Source organism: Accipiter gentilis, chromosome 13 (assembly GCF_929443795.1).
Source record: "Accipiter gentilis chromosome 13, bAccGen1.1, whole genome shotgun sequence".
NCBI lineage: Eukaryota > Metazoa > Chordata > Aves > Accipitriformes > Accipitridae > Astur > Astur gentilis.
In genome coordinates, this window is record NC_064892.1 from 20,715,982 (window position 1) to 20,734,859 (window position 18,878).

General features: G+C 39.3%; 1 protein-coding gene across 2 annotated transcripts in view; it reads left to right on the forward strand.

Moving 5' to 3' along the window:
• Nucleotides 1–18,878, forward strand: part of KLHL1 (kelch like family member 1) — a 237,681-nt gene that overhangs the window by 182,312 nt on the left and 36,491 nt on the right. For both annotated transcript variants that reach the window (XM_049816006.1, XM_049816007.1), the window contains one exon: nucleotides 11,370–11,594. In XM_049816006.1, coding sequence (XP_049671963.1) covers nucleotides 11,370–11,594 — 225 coding nt within the window. The remainder of the gene's footprint in view (nucleotides 1–11,369; nucleotides 11,595–18,878) is intronic.

Here is an 18,878-nt window from a genome sequence, read left to right on the forward strand (position 1 = left end):
TTCCATCACGGAAGAACGATGGGATGACTCAAGCAACTGGAGTGCTCCAATGGCTGGCTATAAGCTCTTCGGAAGGGATAGGCAAGGAAGGAGAGGCGGTGGAGCAGCCCTGTATGTTAGCGAGTGTTTTGATTGTCTACAGCTTGATGATGGTGACAATAGGGTTGAGTGTTTATGGGTAAGAATCAGGGGGAAGGCCAACAAGGCAGTCTCACAATTGCTAGCCCTTGCTCTTGTGGGGGACTTGAACTTACCAGGTGTCTGCTGGAAATAAAACACAGCAGAGAGGAAAGAGTCTAGGAGGTTCCTGGAGTGTGTGGAAGATAACTTCCTGGTGAATGAGCCAACTAAGGAGGGCACTCCACTGGACCTGTTCGAGAATAGAGGACTTGTGGGTGATGTGATGGTTGGAGGCCGTCTTGGGCACAGCAATCATGAAGTTATAGTTTTTGATTCTTGGAGAAGCAAGGAGGGGGCTCAGCAGAACTGCCACTTTAGACTTCTGGAGGGCAGACTTTGGCTTGTTTAGGAGACTGGTGGACAGAATCTCTCAGGAGGCAAGTCTGAAGGGCAAAGGAGTCCAGGAAGGCTGGACATTATTCAGGAAGGAAACCTTAAAGGCACAGGAGCAAGCTGTCCCCATGTGCCAAAAGATGAGCCAGCAGGGAAGAAGAACACCCTGGCTGAACAGAGAGCTTTGGCTGGAACTCAGGGGAAAAAAGCAGAATTTATGACCTTTGGAAGTAGGGGCAGGAAACTTAGGAGGACTACAAGGATGTCATGAGGTTATGTATGGAGAAAATCAGACAGGCCACAGCCCAGCTAGAACTTAATCTGGCTACTGCCATAAAAGACAAAAAAAAAAATGATGGAATAAATACATTAGCAACAAATGGAGGGCTAAGAAGAATCTCCATCCTGTATTGGATGAGAGAGAAAACACAGTGACAAAGGATGAGGAAAAGGCTGAGGTATTTCATGCCTTCTTTGCCTCAGTCTTTAATGGTAAGACCAGTTGTTCTCTGGGTACCCAGCCCCCTGAGCTGAAAGACGGGGACAGGGAGCAGAATGAAACCCCCGTAATCTAAGGGGAAATGCTTAGTGACCTGCTACACCACTCAGACACACACAAGTCTATGGGGCCAGACAGGATCCACCCAAGCGTGCTGAGGGAGCTGGTGGAAGTGTACTCCAAGCCACTTTCCATCATTTAGCAGCAGTCCTGGCTAACTGGGGAGGTCCCAGTTTTCTGGAAGTTAGCAAACATGATGCCTGTCTACAAGAACGGCCAGAAGGAGGATCTGGGGAACTACAGGCCTGTCAGTCTGACCTCGGTGCCAGGGAAGGTTATGGCACGGATCATCTTGAGTGCCATTACATGGCCATGTACAGGACAACCAGGTGATCAGGCCCAGTCAGCATGGGTTTATGAAAGGCAGGTCCTGCTTGACTGACCTGATCTCTTTCTATAACAAGGTGACCCGCTTAGTGGATTAGGGAAAGGCTGTGGATACTGTTTATCTGGACACTAGTAAAGCCTCTGACACCATTTCCCACAGCATTCTTCTGGAAAAGCTGGCTGCTCATGGCTTGGACAGCCATACTTTTCACTGGATAAAAAACTCTCTGGATGGCTGTAGACATTCGTCTGATCACCCCGTGGGACTCGGCACAGGGTCCACCATACCCTGGGCCACAGAGCACTGACACCAATATGAGGATGCTGCAAATGGCGTTTATTCAACTGCGTCACGCCCTTACATACTGTCTGTCGGTCATCCCGCCTCCCTTAACCCTTCTCTTTCCGTACATCGCGAGATCTTCCGAGCGCCAATCCCTACAAGTCCCCCCTCACTATGGCGGATGACCGACGGTACAAACTGGCGTTACAGCTATAAGCGATCCCACCACCTCATGGTAATTCGTGTACTGGTGGGTACCCGCACTCTGTATAAAGAGTTTCCGCACGCAAACAGTCAGTGCTGGTATCCCACAACAAACCATAATAACCACCACCAAAAGGATTCCAAATAGGGTCAACGTTTTTCAGTCAATCAAAGACAGGAGCCATTGCCAGGTCGACGAGAGGAGATTGTCAAGCCACTGTCACCTGCCTCCTGTAATTGATTGGCTTTGTCTAAAAGCATATCATAGTCCCCTGCTTATGGGGTACACACAGCGGTTGCTGTAAAGTGGATCTGCGGTGTTCAAAACATCGGTCACACCATTTTGATGCTCGGTTGGTGCGTCTCCAGAGTTGTTGTCCACAGCGGTCATACTTGGTAAGCACCCAAGGGTCACAACGACCACAGTGCAGGTACTCAGATGATCTTTTGAACGGCATCCTGCAAAATAACTCACAACAAATCGTTATTGACTGAGGTCTGGTTTCAACCACCGTGCCGGCACCCAGCGCACACGTGAGTCTGGGTGCTCTGATGATTGTACTGCAGTATACCCTCTTCCCTGTGTCACCAAGCGCCTCCCACCTTCCCACTTTCCTGTTTCTGGGTCTTTCTTGTTGGGTCTCAACTAGTGCTGCTTGTAATCTGTTTGTCCAAGCTTCTTTCTAAATCAAGAAAAAAGGTGAGTCAAAATCATACTGCAAAACTGTCGCGAATCCCAGGGAGTCAGTGAACCTGAAAAAACCACATCTAAAAGAGAGCCTGTCATGGGATGTCCTAAGCCGTATTCATCCACGGTCTTCTTCACTTGTTGCAAAAGCTTGCTATCTAACGGAGACCACTCCACCCCAACACCACCTGGACCAGCTCGGACTGGGCAAACTAAAGGGGGGTCCTTCAAAGCGTATGCCGTCCATAACACATTCCTTTGCTACAATTTTCCAGTCTGGCAACGTGACCTTCGGTGAATCGGGAACTCCTTTCTGTTCCCCAGCTGCTTGTAGCAGCTGCCGCTGTTGCTTCACCTGCTCCTGCATCTCCTCTACTACTCACTGCAACATCTGCAGCGGATCTGTAGCTGGGTCGGGCGCAGGTATTAAAGGCATAGGCGTTGCCTTTTCACTGGCTGCTGCCGACTGCGCCTTACAGCCGGAGATAGCCTTTTGTTTTACCGCTGCGTGCGGCGGACGACAGAGGTGTCCGCCCACCAGTTGCCACGCCTCCTCTAACCGTTGAGCCGACCCCTCGATTGAGTCCGGCCCACTCTCTTCCTCTTCCGCTACGCGCGGAAGAGGGAGTGTCCTGACTTTCCTTCCTCCTTCCTTTGGCCGTGCTCCGCCTCTCCCGACCTCCGGAGAGACATCCGGGGAGAAAGCGTCGGCGCCATCTTAGGGTGCGCTTGTGGCGCGGTTTGCAAAACACGTCCCGGCACCCAATCCTCCGGATCATACAGGGGAACCGCTCCCTCCTCTACCTGCTCCTTTTCTGATCCCTTCATCACAGCCCTCTCCGCCTCCTCTACTCTCTGCCTCTCCTTCTCCCGTCTCCTTTGCTCAGCCACGGGTTCCTCTGCCTCCTGAATTAACTGTCGCTCTTTCTCCCGCTCCTCCTCTCTCGCCCGTTCACGGTCCCGTTCAAACTCCTCCCAAGGGTATCCCGGTGGTTCGGCCGGTGCCGACGGCTGCACTGGGAGCACCAGAGGCGTCTGCTCCGCTACCTCCGTCAGCCCTTCTGTCCGCGCCTCCCCATCCGCCTGCACGCCCCGCTCCGCCTGCGCGTGCATCAATCTCTTTGCTTCCTTCCATGTTAAGCCCTCCTCCCGCACTTTCCTGAAAATCGCCCTAATCCGCCCCCACGTCTTTAACTCCGGACCATGCTGCGTCGCCATAGCCCGTTCCGCTAAAGCCGCGGTGCATTTCGGCCAGCACTCAGGAGACAATATGTCCCCCGGGCGCTCTATCGCTTCCTCTTTCAGGAGCCGCTCTAGGCAAGCTTTCGCTTCTTTTTGTCCCATAGGGATTTTTACCTCTCTAGAGCACGAGTCCAACACCTTCAGGACTCCTTCCATGCCTGGCCAGGCCTTCGATTACGCCCCGCGTAATCCGCCGATGTCCAATCACGTCAGGGTCACCACTTGTAGACATTCGTCTGATCACCCCGTGGGACTCGGCACAGGGTCCACCATACCCTGGGCCACAGAGCACTGACACCAATATGAGGATGCTGCAAATGGCGTTTATTCAACTGCGTCACGCCCTTATATACTGTCTGTTGGTCATCCCGCCTCCTTTAACCCTTCTCTTTCCGTACATCGCGAGATCTTCCGAGCGCCAATCCCTACAGATGGCCAGGCCCAATAAGTTGTGGTGAATGGAGTTAAATCCAGTTGGCAGCTGGTCACAAGTGGTGTTCCCCAGGGCTCAGTACTGGGGCCAGTTCTGTTTAATATATTTATCAATTATCTGGATGAGGGGATCGAGTGCACCCTCAGGAAGTTTGCAGACAACACCAAGTTCAGTGGGAGTGTTGATCTGCTTGGGGGTAGAAAGGCTCTACAGAAGGATCTGGACAGGCTGGATCGATGGGCTGAGGCCAACTGTATGAGGTTCAACAAGGTCAAGTGCTGGGTCCTGCCCGTGGGTCACAACAACCCCATACAATGCTAAAGGCTTGGGGAAGAGTGGCTGGAAAACTGCCCAGTGGAAAAAGACCTGGGGGTATTGGTTGACAGCCGGCTGAATATGAGCCAGCAGTGTGCTCAGGTGGCCAAGAAGGCCAATGGCATCCTGGCCAGTATCAGGAATAGTGTGTTCAGCAGGACTAGGGAAGTGGTTGTTCCCCTGTACACGGCACCAGTGAGGCCCCACCTGGAATACTGTATTCAGTTTTGGGCCTCTCCCTACAGGAAAGACACTGAGGTGCTGGAGCGTGTCCAGAGAAGGGCAACGAAGCTGGTGAAGGATCTAGAGCACAAGTCTGATGAGGAACAGCTGAGGGAACTGGGGTTGTTTAGCCTGGAGAAAAGGAGGCTGAGGGGAGACCTTATTGCTCTCTACAACTACCTGAATGGGGGTTGTAGTGAGGTGGGGGTTCAGTCTCTTCTCCCAAGTAACAAGCGATAGGTTGTGAGGAAATGGCCTCTGGTTGCACCAGGGGAGGTTTAGGTTGGATACTAGGAAGAATTTCTTCACAGAAAGGGTTGTCAAGCATTGGAACAGGCTGCCCAGGGAAGTGGTTGTGTCACCATCCCTGGAGGTATTTCAAAGACATGTAGACGTGGTGCTTAGGGACATGGTTTAGTGGTGGACTTGGCAGTGTTAGATTTATGGTTGGACTTGATGATCTTAAAGGTCTTTTCCAACCTAAATGATTCTATGATTTTACGATCCACTTAGGCTCCTGGCAATGACACAGCTGCCACCTGAAGTCATAAAACTTAATCAGTTGCTTAAATATATGTTAAAACAGAATTGCTAAATATTTACAAAAAAACTTGATTATGAATTATTTAGCTCCAGTAGCCTTGCCATAAGTGTTTAAGGTCATTACAGAATCTTCAGAAAAGGATGTGAGAGCAATGATGTTGCTGCCCATCTGAATTAATTAAGATGCTTAAAACCCAGGAAACCAGATATATTTTCAAAACAGTCTTTACTGTTTGAGTGTTCAGCAAAACTAGCTCAAGCCTCTTGTCATCAAGAGGAATGATGCCCTTGTTGGTAATGAAATTAGTGTCATGCACTTCAATACTGATGCAGAAGATGATACAATCAATAGGTTGCAGGAAATCAACAATAAAGTAGAGAATATACCCAAAGAAAGAGCTATAGCTAGAAGAGATGATTTAAGCATTGTGTTCAATCTGTGTTTTTTTTGAAAGAAGCTGTGAATTATTTATTTCTCTGTATTAGCATCTTTAAATATTTAATATGAATACAATTAATATAAGGACTCCAATCTTTAACAGAAATTCTTTAAAGTAAGATTTTCATAGACAGATCATGCTTGTTGTCCCGACTGTCCCATTGTCGTTTACTTAGCAGACGAGAGCTGTAATGTCTTGGAATAGAACAGAACAGAATAGAATAGAATAGACTATTTCAGTTGGAAGGGACCTACACAATCATCTAGTCCAACTGCCTGACCACTTCAGGGCTGGCCAAGTTAAAGCAAGTTATTAAGGGCATCGTCCAAATGCCTCTTAAACACTGACAGGCTTGGGGCATCAACCACCTCTCTAGGAAGCCTGTTCCAGTGTTTGACCACCCTCTCGGTAAAGAAATGCTTCCTGATGTGCAGTCTAAACCTCCCCTGGCACAGCTTTGAACTGTTCCCACCTATCACTGGGTACCAGGGAGAAGAGCTCAGCACCTCCCTCTGCACTTCCCCTCCTCAGGAAGCTGTAGAGAGCAATGAGGTCGCCCCTCAGCCTCCTTTTCTCCAAACTAGACAAACCCAAAGTCCTTAGCTGCTCCTCATAGGACATTCCTTCCAGCCCTTTCACCAGCTTTGTTGCCCTTCTCTGGATTCATATGAGTATCTTGACATCCTTCTTAAATTGTGGGGCCCAGAACTGCCCACAGTGCTCAGGGTGAGGCCGCACCAACACTGAATACAGCGCGAGAATCCCCTCTTTTGACTGGCTGGTTATATGATGCTTGATGCACCTCAGGATACTTCAGAGATTCTGCTTTTATTGTTTTTCAGAACAAGTAAATTAGTTCTTAGCATTTTTGTGATGTCAACATTTGGCAATGTAATAATACTTTATTTCTGAAGTATATGCAAATCATAAAGTATATGATGGCTGAAAAATCATTATTCCGATATGTTATTGATTTTATATACCTAGAGGACCTGACACACAAGTAGCTAAACTGATTTGTCTAGTAAAATCCTGTTGTACTTAATCGAGAATTTGCCTCTTCTCTGCTCCTAGGTGCAGAAAATCCTTTTACTTTCAAGAACAAATCAGTTGAACTAAAGGAAAGAATCTATTTGTCAGAAATAGTCACCCAGTTTTCTTCCTATAAAAGGTAGAAGGTTGTTCCCTTTTTTTACCTAAGCTGCCCCAGTACTTCTTTGTTTGTATGTGAATGAAGAACAGTCTAAACATAAAAAGAAGTAGGCTTAAAATGCAAACAACCTTAGTATAATTCTCATTGCCTCCATCTAGGGTACATTTAAGGAATCACAGGCTGTAGAGCTGTAAGAGAAATCTAATTTCATGTATTCAGATACCCTATGTTGTAGGATTATGTTCAGTATGAATGAAATATGTTTGTTCTCAGTAATGTCCAATTAAAGATATCCTAAAATCTCTGTTGATGATAACTTTCAGTGGTTCCACCACCTTCTTGTTGAAATATTTTTCCAATTTAAATATTACTTCTGCAGAGCCATTGTAATCAAAAGTTTATTACAGAACAACACTAGTGCAAGACAAGTTTTTTTCTTTAACGAATTTTTTTTTTCCCTTGACAAGTACCTAATCAGAAACAATGATCAGTGTTGTTAAACCAAACATAATCCCATTACTTGAATTAAGAATGGCTTAATGCTTGTTAAAACTATTTTGTTTGTGTTCTTATTACCTATTAAATTTGAGAAAGCACATTCAAAATGGTACTAATGTCTGATGTGTGGGGTAAATGTTCCTCTCTTCAAGTTAAACAGAGGACTTCATGTAGTTCTCCTGGGAGTGAAAGTTGGCAAGGAATTGTTATGGTTTTAGTTCATGACTATGTATATTTTTGACGGATAGTTGTTTATATAAATAATAAATAACAAGAAATTCAAAGAAATATATGACATAGTGGAAAATGAAGACGACTGCCATGGTGCTTTATTCACACAGTATTTAGTTTCATAATCTTAAATAAAACTGTGTCATATATGAGGTTTTCTCTTACTAAAAGTTAATTGTGCCTAGGAAAATAAACTGATGGCCACAGTCTCCATCCCAGATCATGCAATCACAGAGTCACAGGATAATTCAGGTTGGAAGGGACCACAGGAGGTTTCTAGTTCAACTTCCTTCTCAAAGCAGGGTCAGCTATGAGATCAGACCATATCCATCTGAGTCTTGAAAACCTTCGAGGATGAAGACTGTGCAATGTCTATGGATGAACTGTTCAATTTTCTTGACTGTCTTCATGGTGAGGACATGGCACCATTTTTAAAAATGTATTTATATATTTGTTTGTTTGTATGTTTAGACAAGCCCATATCCAGCTGTGTACTAAGTCTGCTCCGTGACAGGTCTGATGTGTTAACAGAATAGGAGATGTTACTTCTTTTTGTGGTTGGGGCTATAAACAGAGGTCACAGCTGCTTCACTGTTGTTGTGATTTAACCCCAGCCAGCAACTAAGCACTACGCAGCCACTCACTCGCTTCCCCCCCTCACCCAGTGAGATGGGGGAGAGAATGGGGGGAAAAAAAGTAAAACTTGTGGGTTGAGATAAGAACACTTTAATAGAACAGAAAAGAAGAAACTAATAATGATTATAATAACAAAAATAAAATTACAGTAATAATAAAAGGATTGGAATATACAAAACAAGTGATGTACAATGCAATTGCTCACCACTTGCCAACAGATGCCCAGTTAGTTCCCAAGCAGCGATCCCCCCAAGGCCAACTCCCCCCAGTTTATATACAGGGCATGACATCACATGGTATGGACCACTCCTGTTGGCCAGTCTGGGTCAGCTGTCCCAGCTGTGTCCCCTCCCAACTTCTTGTGCCCCTCCAGCCTTCTCGCTGGCTGGGCATCAGAAGCTGAAAAATCCTTGACTATAGTCTAAGCACTACTTAGCAACAACTGAAAACATCAGTGTGTTATCAGCATTCTTCTCCTACTGAACCCAAAACATAACACTATACCAGATACTAGAAAGAAAACTACCTCTATCTCAGCTGGAACTAGGGCAACTGTTTTCTGTGGGAGCAGGGGAGAGACTGTAGGTGTTTTCTACACATCTATTTTCTGTTTAGGCTTTGTTGTCTACAGCTACAGCTGGTGGATTGGTTTTCTGGTAAGTTTTACACACGATGCAAGTTGCAGGCTGATTGTCTATGCTGAGAGTCACTAAAGTGAAAGAATTAGATTTTTAACTTGGCTCAGTGATTTTTGAAAAATGTCTAGAGAATGCAAGACTGGTATGAAATGATGCAGGTGGCATGAATGCAGTGATGATGTACTAAAAAATGCCTATAGTGACTAATGATTTCTGATAAGAAATTCTAGGCCTAGAACTCTTCCTGTAGGAAGAGTGTCATCAAATACAGTTAAAAAGACGTCACTTCCACATACTTCTTCATGCTATCTTAGCATCCATGGAGACTCTATCGGCATTCCAGTGCTGGGAACTGAACTGACAGGGGTGCATGAAATAGAATTTGGTCAAAAAAATTCAAAGTATGCTTTTCTACCCATTGACAAGGTATCTGTAATATTATAGCTGATTCTATCATCTCTTCTTCATCCATGAGCTGATTTCATCCAAGACTACAGTAACTTCAGAGGTCTTCTGTTCTTGTCTGCACGGCAGAGTGGAATGTATTATATTCATGTTCCCGACACTAAAGACCATTTTATAGAACCAAAACCTATTCCACTTTGTATTAGTATTAGTATTATTAGTATAGATTAACAAGGCACCTTACTGGATAAACAGAATTCAGGCACTCCAGGAACTGCTGGATTAGATGCTCTATATGTAATGTAATAAAACATTGTGACAAATTCAGTTTTAACCAATATTAGAAAATCAATAGCTGAGCATAATTCAAAGACTGTGTTTGTTATGTTAGTAAGATTTTCTGGAATCAGAATGACAAAGCCTTTAAACTGTACTCTTTACCATTGACATAGACAGCATTATAGAACTCATATGCTACAGTTCTAGATTTTAACATGAACAGATTAAACATGAACAGATTCACATATAAAAAATTTTAAACATTATGACATTACTTTATACTATGCATCATTATAATATGCCCTGCAGCACCACCAAACAACTTTATCAAATAATCTGTATTTTTTTTTTCTTTTGAACCTAAAGATTAATGTATTTACACAGTTCTTAGTTTTAAATTAGGGGCAAAAAGATAAATAAGTATGTCTCTCAATCGAATGCAAAAATTGCTTCATGTATCTTACGGCTTCATAAAACTAGCAAGAGATTTAATACATCCAGATGAATTGTACATTATTGCTGCTCTGCTACACTTAGATGCAAATTAAATTTAAATTATATCTTTTTAGTTCAATTAACAAAAGTGTTGCTTTCATGATGTTTGTTTCCACTTGGTTCATTGCTTTTCTGTTCCAAAGAATGAATGAACCCTAAAAGAATTATTTCCCATGGAATTATAATCTTTTATTATAAACCAAATAGTTAGTTGGTAAAGCCTAATAATTATGTTGATTCTTTCTGTAGGGATATTTAAACTTTGGAAATGAAGCATTGTTATGTGCATGTAAAAATAAAACATTGGTTACATTTCAGATGAATTATCAAGTTTCTCTCTTAAGGATTAATTTAAACTCATCTGTCATTTAAATATTTGTGCTTTTGCTTTAAATTAATTTTTCCTACACTCATATTACATTTAATGGAATGCATTACTCTTTCACTTTCTGGTATCTAGTTAAGTTAAATATGTTTCCTTTATCCCTCTGTTTTTGTTAATAAACTCTTCATTTTGTATCTCTGTATATTACATACAAGTTACTTTTAACAGCAGAGGCTTCTTAATGACTTTTTCATGATTAACTGGTAAGTTATTTTATACATAATGCTCTTTATAGCTTTAGAGTTCACCTGTGAAAGTAATTCAAATGACTAAGTTCAGCAGGAAATGGTTTTAACTGTATATGGAAATAGTCTTTAAATATTTTGCTTGAGATTATAAGTACAACATTCTGTACTTCCAGCGGAAATGTGTCTGAAAAAAACCTACACATGAATACCTAAAATAAGAAAGAAAATATGAGCCCAAATTAAAATACAACTTCTAATCGTTGATGAAAATATCACGTAATTTCACAGGCTTTTTTTACGGTGTATGGAAGATTGGAATTAAGCATAATAAGATTAGTTATCTTAGCTAGTTATGCCACTGAACTGTAAAAAAAGATCATAATGTTAGAACATACTGTTATCCAAAATTGCAATACTTTGATTCTATAGGGGCCATTTAGGTTTTTTTTTTCACTTTCCTTGGGGAGGGAAAACACACTCTCTCTCTCTCTCTCTCTTCCCCCCACCCCCCTCCTCACCAGGAACTACTTTCTGTAAAGAAAGAAAAAATATTTGTCAAGTTGTTGGAAGTAATCAGAAAACAATATTAAAGTTTTGACACTTTTAGAAAAAAAAAAAAAAAAAACACACCACAGCCAATGCCAATTTTGTATACATTTTGTATACATTATCCTATTATTATGTTTCATCAGGTGCTACAACTATTGAAAAGTATGATCTCAGAACAAATATATGGATTCAGGCTGGAGTGATGAATGGCAGGAGGCTTCAGTTTGGTGTTGCTGTCATCGATGACAAGCTGTTTGTCATTGGAGGCCGGGATGGTTTAAAGACATTAAACACTGTTGAATGTTACAATCCAAAGACCAAGGCTTGGACTGTGTTACCACCAATGTCAACACATAGGCATGGCTTAGGTAAGAAAAAAAAAATGTTTTAAAAAGATACCACATTTTTCGGATATGTAATTTGTAATGGAAAACTCAGTACTTTTAAGATATCGTAGCACTCTGAACAGTAGCAATAACTGATTACATTGTTCTTGTTAGATCACTAAGAATATATAAAATGTTAAAGGACATTTCTATTATTTACCAAAATAATAGTGGGGAAAAAAACCCAAACACAAAACAAATAAAAGGCGGAGGAACAGGGAAAGAAACCCTGAAACTTACACAGGTTAGTGAGAAAATTCTGGTTCGTATGCACTGATTTTGGAAAAGGACATCTTATTTATCAAACAATCAAAGTATTATTTATTTTTAATCACAGCATTTTGTGTTTTCATTTATCCAGTGTGATAGGAAATAAAGTCTTTAAACACTGTCAGTGATGGACTGAGGTACTTTGCAAAGTATTTGTAGCAAGTTTTATCATGACTGAGAGCATATTTTCCCATAGCCTGTTTTCAGATAAGTTGTTTTTTGCTTTCATTTGTTTTTTTAATGGTATTATCCATACTACTGTCAGCATTAATCAAGCCACATTGTATCCCTGTTCTCTACTCAAAGAAATATACATTTAGTGGGTTTTTAAATTATTTTTTTAAATTAAGCAAAAGACAGTTGTATTGTTTCCTTTAAAAAAAAAACAGTCTTTCTATTATGTATATCATACATATAAAGTAGAATAAAAGCTCTAATTTATTCAATTACATAAGTAATTTTGTGATGTTTCAAAAATATCCTTTTTTATTCCTAACTGTATAGTGATGAGATTTTCTTGCTTAAAGAAAGGAGTTTAGAATCTATACGGCATACCCACCAGAATATAACTTTTATAAGGTGTAGAAAACTGCACTGTTCATTATCTGTTCTGCTAAAATCACTTGTCGTGATAGAATCATTACAATGTCATGAAAAACAGAAATGGAAAAGATATGCTAGGTTTTCATGTCCATTCCCCTGAGTTACAATCAGCAGCAAGTCCTTTAATGTACTGCTGTGTCAATACCTCACAAAATGAAGGTGCCTTCTCCCCCCCCCCCCCCCATTTGACACTTGTATCATAATATGCATTGGTGCAGTGGCTGGCATAATGCATTTTTGCTATTAAATATATTGTACAATAAAAAGTAGTGATGGGATTCTATGTCAAATGACATCATGACACTAAATAGCTCTGTGATTTAAAATCGTTTCCTAAGTTTAAATTTAATTACAATGCTGCAGAAATACATGTAATGTCTTTTTTACCAGTGTTCCAGAATTTTACAGAATCTTTTATTAGTTTCAGTGCTGTTCCCAAGGGTGGTAAAAATGCAACAACTTCAGCTATAACACAGGATATTATTAATAAAACATTAGGGAATGCTTGGTAGAGAAAAAAACTTTTCCCAGTGACAAGAGATGGAGCCATGATCGAAAACCATTTGTGATTAGTTCAAAAAAGATGTATCATTTTGGACTGATAATTCTACAGATGCTTTTGGTCAATAGATTTAAAAAATACCTTTATAGTTTAAATAAAGCTGTTCAGGAATGTTGAGGTTATGACTGGAGAAAAACTGGTATGTTTTCTACAGGAGAAAAAAGGGAACACACAAAGCATTTGACCAGTTGAGGGTTTTTTGTGTTTGTGTGGAATCACTTTTTAATTTTTGTATTGCAGAAATTTGGGATTTTTGTAAACATGCAAAATCAGGAAGAGTAGAAACTGGGATTTTATTGGTGATGATGAAAATGATTAAATGAAGTTGTTTGGGAAGCAGTAGATATGTGCTCTTTTTCTTTATTTGGAATTGTGTAAGAGTCATATTATTCCTGAGAAGCTTAGCTAGTAGAATTGAATTGCTTTTTTCATTTGAATATTTTTTCCAGGCATCTTATAAGGTTATTATTTTAGTAAATGCCCTTCGTAATGAGAAATTAATCTGCAGTAAGAAATCTTTTTTTTCATTTGTTTTCTAACGTATATGTTACGTAATATCCATGTAGTGATAACACTAGAGCTGCTTGAAATGGATTTGTATACAAGATCGGAAATAAACACCCATCCTTTAGACTGATGTCTTTTTGTTGACATCAGCAAAAAATTCAGATCTACCTCATTGTAACTGAAGTCACAGCCAGGCAATACAGTTTATTCTGCCTTCAAATAATCTTCAGTAGAACTATGGGTATAGAAGTTGATCTATGTAGAAATAAGAAAACGAAAACTGACCGGTCTTGTAGTGAAAGTACATCGTGTAGGAAGTCATATGTTAGGCAGTTTCAGCACTGTCAATTGAAAATGAGTGGAAGCTATGGTAGTGGTAGTGTTTGGAATAAGTGATGCTAAAGTACAAAAAAAGAAAGGGTAGAATGTGGGATCCAAAACTATTATTTCAACTAACAGTGATTCTAATATCCCTGTCAAGTAGACCATAAACCAGTATGGAATATGAAAGAGTAATAAGAAGCCAGAAAGGCAATGAAAAGCACAAATGAAATATGCAGAAGGTGAAACCTGAGAAACAGAAAGACAAAATCAAAACCCATATAGGTAGGGCAGAAATAGACTGAAAGAACCAAGAGGGAAAAAATGTAAAACAGATTGTGGATTATAAATTCAGCAAAGGAACGGGGAAAGTGGGTGCAGAATTTCTTCACAAAAAGACTTGATAGGCTACATAGAGGAGGAGGAGAGAGAGGAAATAGGGAATCAGTGATAGACTAATTTAAACTTTAGATATCAAATCCAGTGGCACCATGGTTTAGAAAAACCCCGCACAATATGGAACAAAAGATTGATACTCAGTTTGTCTTTCCAAAATAAACAATTTAAGTGCCTTAGTGAGAAAATTAGCCTTCCAGTATAATTAAGGGAGAAAGGCAGCCTTTTCAGGTAGGTGTCCCAAACTGTCTTACCATTTCCATGAGCTATGTAAAGAGTGTCTAAGCTCCTATTTTAAGCTAGATTTACACGTTTGTTAAACCTAGAGTTGAGCTTTGGGTTTTGGCTTTGCAAATATACTGATCTCACTATCCATAGTCAAACATGCATTTGCAAGATGATCAGCATGGGAAGAAGGATAACAGGGCATGGTATTACCTAACAAACTCCTGTGCAGCCTAGAGTGCAGGCAGGTTACATATTCTTCCTCCTCTCCTCTTGGAAGAGAGAATTTTGCCAGTTGGAATTTTCTGAGGGCAAATGCTATAAATGCTATAAAAATATTCATTGCTGATGGGAAAGCCTTAGATTTATTTATATAGCGTATAGGGCTAGGGTAGATAGATTTCACTCTACCCAGAGTGATTGGTCATAGAATCATAGAATCTTAGAATCATTTAGGTTGGAAAAGACCTTCAAGATCACTGAGTCCAACCATCAACAATGCCCACTAAACCATGTCCTGAAGTACCCCGTCCACTCGCTTTTTGAATATCTCCAGGGATGGTGACTCAACCACCTCCCTGTGCAGCCCATTCCAATGTTTGACAACCCTCTCAGTAAAAAAAAAATTTCCTAATGTCTGACCTAAATCTCCCTTGCCTCAACTTGAGGACCTAAAGAGTTTCCGAGTCTCAGTTTACAGAATGGGTTATGGCTTCAACCCATCATTCTGGACCAGCTAAATATGTAATGTAAAAGTATTATTAAGGACCTGAGGGGTATGCTTAAAGTTAGACAGAGTGAATACCTGCCTCCAATGTGATTCTCATGAAACTCATATGTGCAATAATGAATATCTAAAAGACTAAGCTCAAGAATCAGAAGTGGAAAGAAAATACCAGAAGTTAGGCAGTTGTAGGATAAAATATCCCTGAATATTTTTGATGTTGATAACAAAAACGTCAAATGGCATTATATGGTTGCACAAAGGTCTATTTCTATATTTCAATGAATGAGAATGACCCACCCTGCTTCTTACACCCAGCTTGATTTTCAGCTTCAGTGCTTACTGCTCTAGAATCTAACACACAAGCCTGAGGGAAGGAAAAAAAAAAAAAGATTAGCTGAGAAAAAAACAGGGATAGGTCTGTAATTGTTAAGTAGTAATGAGAAATGTTAATGGAGGAAAAGATTGTGGAGAAACTGAAGTGTCAGTCAAAAAGCTGGTATGTTACATAACAAAGGGAATACGTAAAATCTGAGCTAACAAATCAAAAATAAGATAGGACTTTCTATTTATTTTGGCAAAAATCAAAGACATGATTACCCTCTTTTTGATCCATAAATAATAATAGTACATAAATACATATATATGCATAGCAATTTATATACCTATATGATACATGTGTGTATATACATGTATATATGTCCATATATGTCATATATATCATGATGTACCTGTGCATATGTGTGTATATTTATATTTTTATATATATATATTTATACACACACACACATATCTGGTTAGTCTAAACTTATTGCATCTTTTTTCTGTGGACATTGTGATTCATAACACTGTCAGTGTTTTTGTCCGTAATATAGAACTGGTAGCATTTTCAGTTCTAAACTACCCTAGACTTCATCATAAAGTAAATTAAACCAGTTTACCTGCATTAGAAGCATTCATTTATATCCAATTCTCTGAGCCTGTAGAAAAGCTGGGGGTCTTTTCCTTGCATTGTCAGCAGTTATAATGTATGCAATGTCCTAGTGTTTAACTGATAGCTGAATTCCAAATGCAGCTGAATACTTAAACCATTATATTCCTGAAACTGATAATAGGGAGGTTTGAATGTTTATTGAATACTTCATTTCTCTTAGTAATAGAAGTAATAGAAGTAATAGAAGACCGTTTTTGAAATAATACAAAAGCTTTTTGCCTGTAGCAATGTGGATGAACGGAGCAAATGCATCAAGTGTAGTTGCAGAATCTTGACTGAATGTTTTAATTTTTCTTTGAAACACAGAAGAAAACACTCATAACTCCTTTTTAGCCAAATGAGACAGAATATTCTTAGCCAGTCCAGTATAGTCCTATGTAGTTGCAATTTTTTAGGTAGAAGAAACAAAATGGTAAGAAAAGTAAAAAAGAAAAGAAAATACTTTGCGAAAGAATTACCAGGTGTTTCTTTCCAATAAGTAATCCACTTCTAAGAAACAAGACTGAGAAGTTTTTTTCTAAATAAAGGTAGAATTTGGCAGTTGCAGTTATGTAAGAACATACAGAATCAGCCTATTCCTAGCCTTATGGGGCTCTTCATTCAGCCTTAAGTGTTAATTTGGACATAACAGTGTATAGCCAAAAATCTTACAGAGAAATCATTGCTTTTAATCCTGGACCAAAGTGCTGTTTAAGTAAGACTTCACTGGTAGATTCAGTCATTACATTGGTCCTACAGTGAGAATTTGGACTCTGCATAACATTTTTCTTAATATCAACATATTAAAATTCAGCTTCAGATACATACAAGAGTTTTCTGTCAAATATGACTAGAATAAAAGCTTCAGTGTTGGTCTATGAAAAAAAGAAGTGTTCTTTTTAAAAAAATAGAAATTTGGGTTGTCTCCTGCATAGGAACATTTTTAATGTTTTTTTCCATGCTAGCCAAGTATAAAAAAAAATATAATTAAGCATGAATAAAAATATTTTTTAGTGTCGGTAGACTACGTAGATTATATTTTGGATTTGTTAACTTCACAAGTGAATTAACCTAGAATTCTCTATGGAAAATAATAGTAAAAAAGCCAGTTGTAACTCTGGTAAAGCAAAGATAACTTAGATTCCACAACTGAGTTGCACTAGAACTTTTAAAAAGAAGTCCAAAGGTCGTGTATTTTGGTATTTATGCATGTGTGTATTTATGATTTGAGAGATGCCAATATATATATTTTCTTGGAAAACTGTTTAAGATACAAAACTAAACCAAAAAATATAGTAAATTTGTAGGAAAACTTCTATTTAAATAAAACTAACAAAGTAATGGAGTATGTAATATCTTAAAGCTAGAGGTAACGCCATAGGTAGCATCAATGGCACAGCTTATCAGTTGAGTACTTCCTGGTAGAATTATTCTTTCATAAAGTAATAAATTGGGGAAAAAAAAGAGAAAATAAATCAATTATTAAAGTCAATTAATTCTATATAATACAAGTTCTGCAAATAAAATATTTTCATGAAGCAAATATTTTTAATTCTTTTGCTTTCACTTGATGAAATAAAGAAAAAAGTCATATTTTTAAACAATAAATTTCTAAAATTTCATGAGGTTTTTAAAATATGCCTTCAGTGCAAATGTCAGAAGTTTCAGATACTAGAGACCTTGATAGCTCCATAATAGCAAAACAATACCTGATCATGTTGAAACAAGTGAAGGAGAAACCAAAGTTATCACATAGGTTGATACCACAAATTTATAATGAACAGGTCATTACAATAAAAATTATGCAGATTAAAGATGCAGTTTATGAGGTGAATATGGAGAGTGATCACCTTAATTTTATGCCAAATAAACAACAAAGCCTTTAAAGAATGGGGGTTACTAACACATTTTTTAAAAGACTTTCACCAGGAAAACAGGGGCTAGAGGATTCCTGAGCAGAGTAGATCAGATATACAGCAATGTAGCCAAACCAGTTAGTGTACAGGCTGTCTGAGTTTTGCCTTTTTCAAAAAACATTATGAAACACAGATTATTGCTTGTTCAACACTGAATATCTAATGATGAATGATACCACTCTTTAGACCTAGATTGAGGGATAATATTCAAGTGAGTGAGAGTTTAATTTTCATCTATTTTAAAAACATTTGCCGTGACAGTTAAGCAGTGATGTTATTTTAGATAGTGCTTAAGCCCCAATAAATCCACGTTTGTCTATGCAGTTACAATCTATCAAAAAAAGCATTCAAGGCATGGTAGAAACCATTAAAGTAAATCAGGAATATAAATAAAAGCTTGATACAGCCTTAACAGTTCCATCAATGGTAACTGTAAAATAAGCTATAAAAATGTAAAGAATAAAGGCCAACTTTTCTCTTCTTTCTCCACTAGCTTGCAGGATAGCATCTTCTTTTTGTGTACCACTACTACTGGGCTACAGAGGGGGGCAAAAATGTCAAATTCACATCTTCCATTCAGAGACTAACAAAAACAAGTAGGGGTTGTTTTGTGGGTTGTTTTGGGGTTGTTTGTTTGTTTAAAGTTTTACAGCAAAATAACTCCAAATTTTATGTATGTTGTGTTCTGTGTATGTAAAAGAAACCACTATGTGGAGAGAAAAAATTCCAGGGGTGAGTAGACAGATGCATGAGAATCTGAGATTCCATT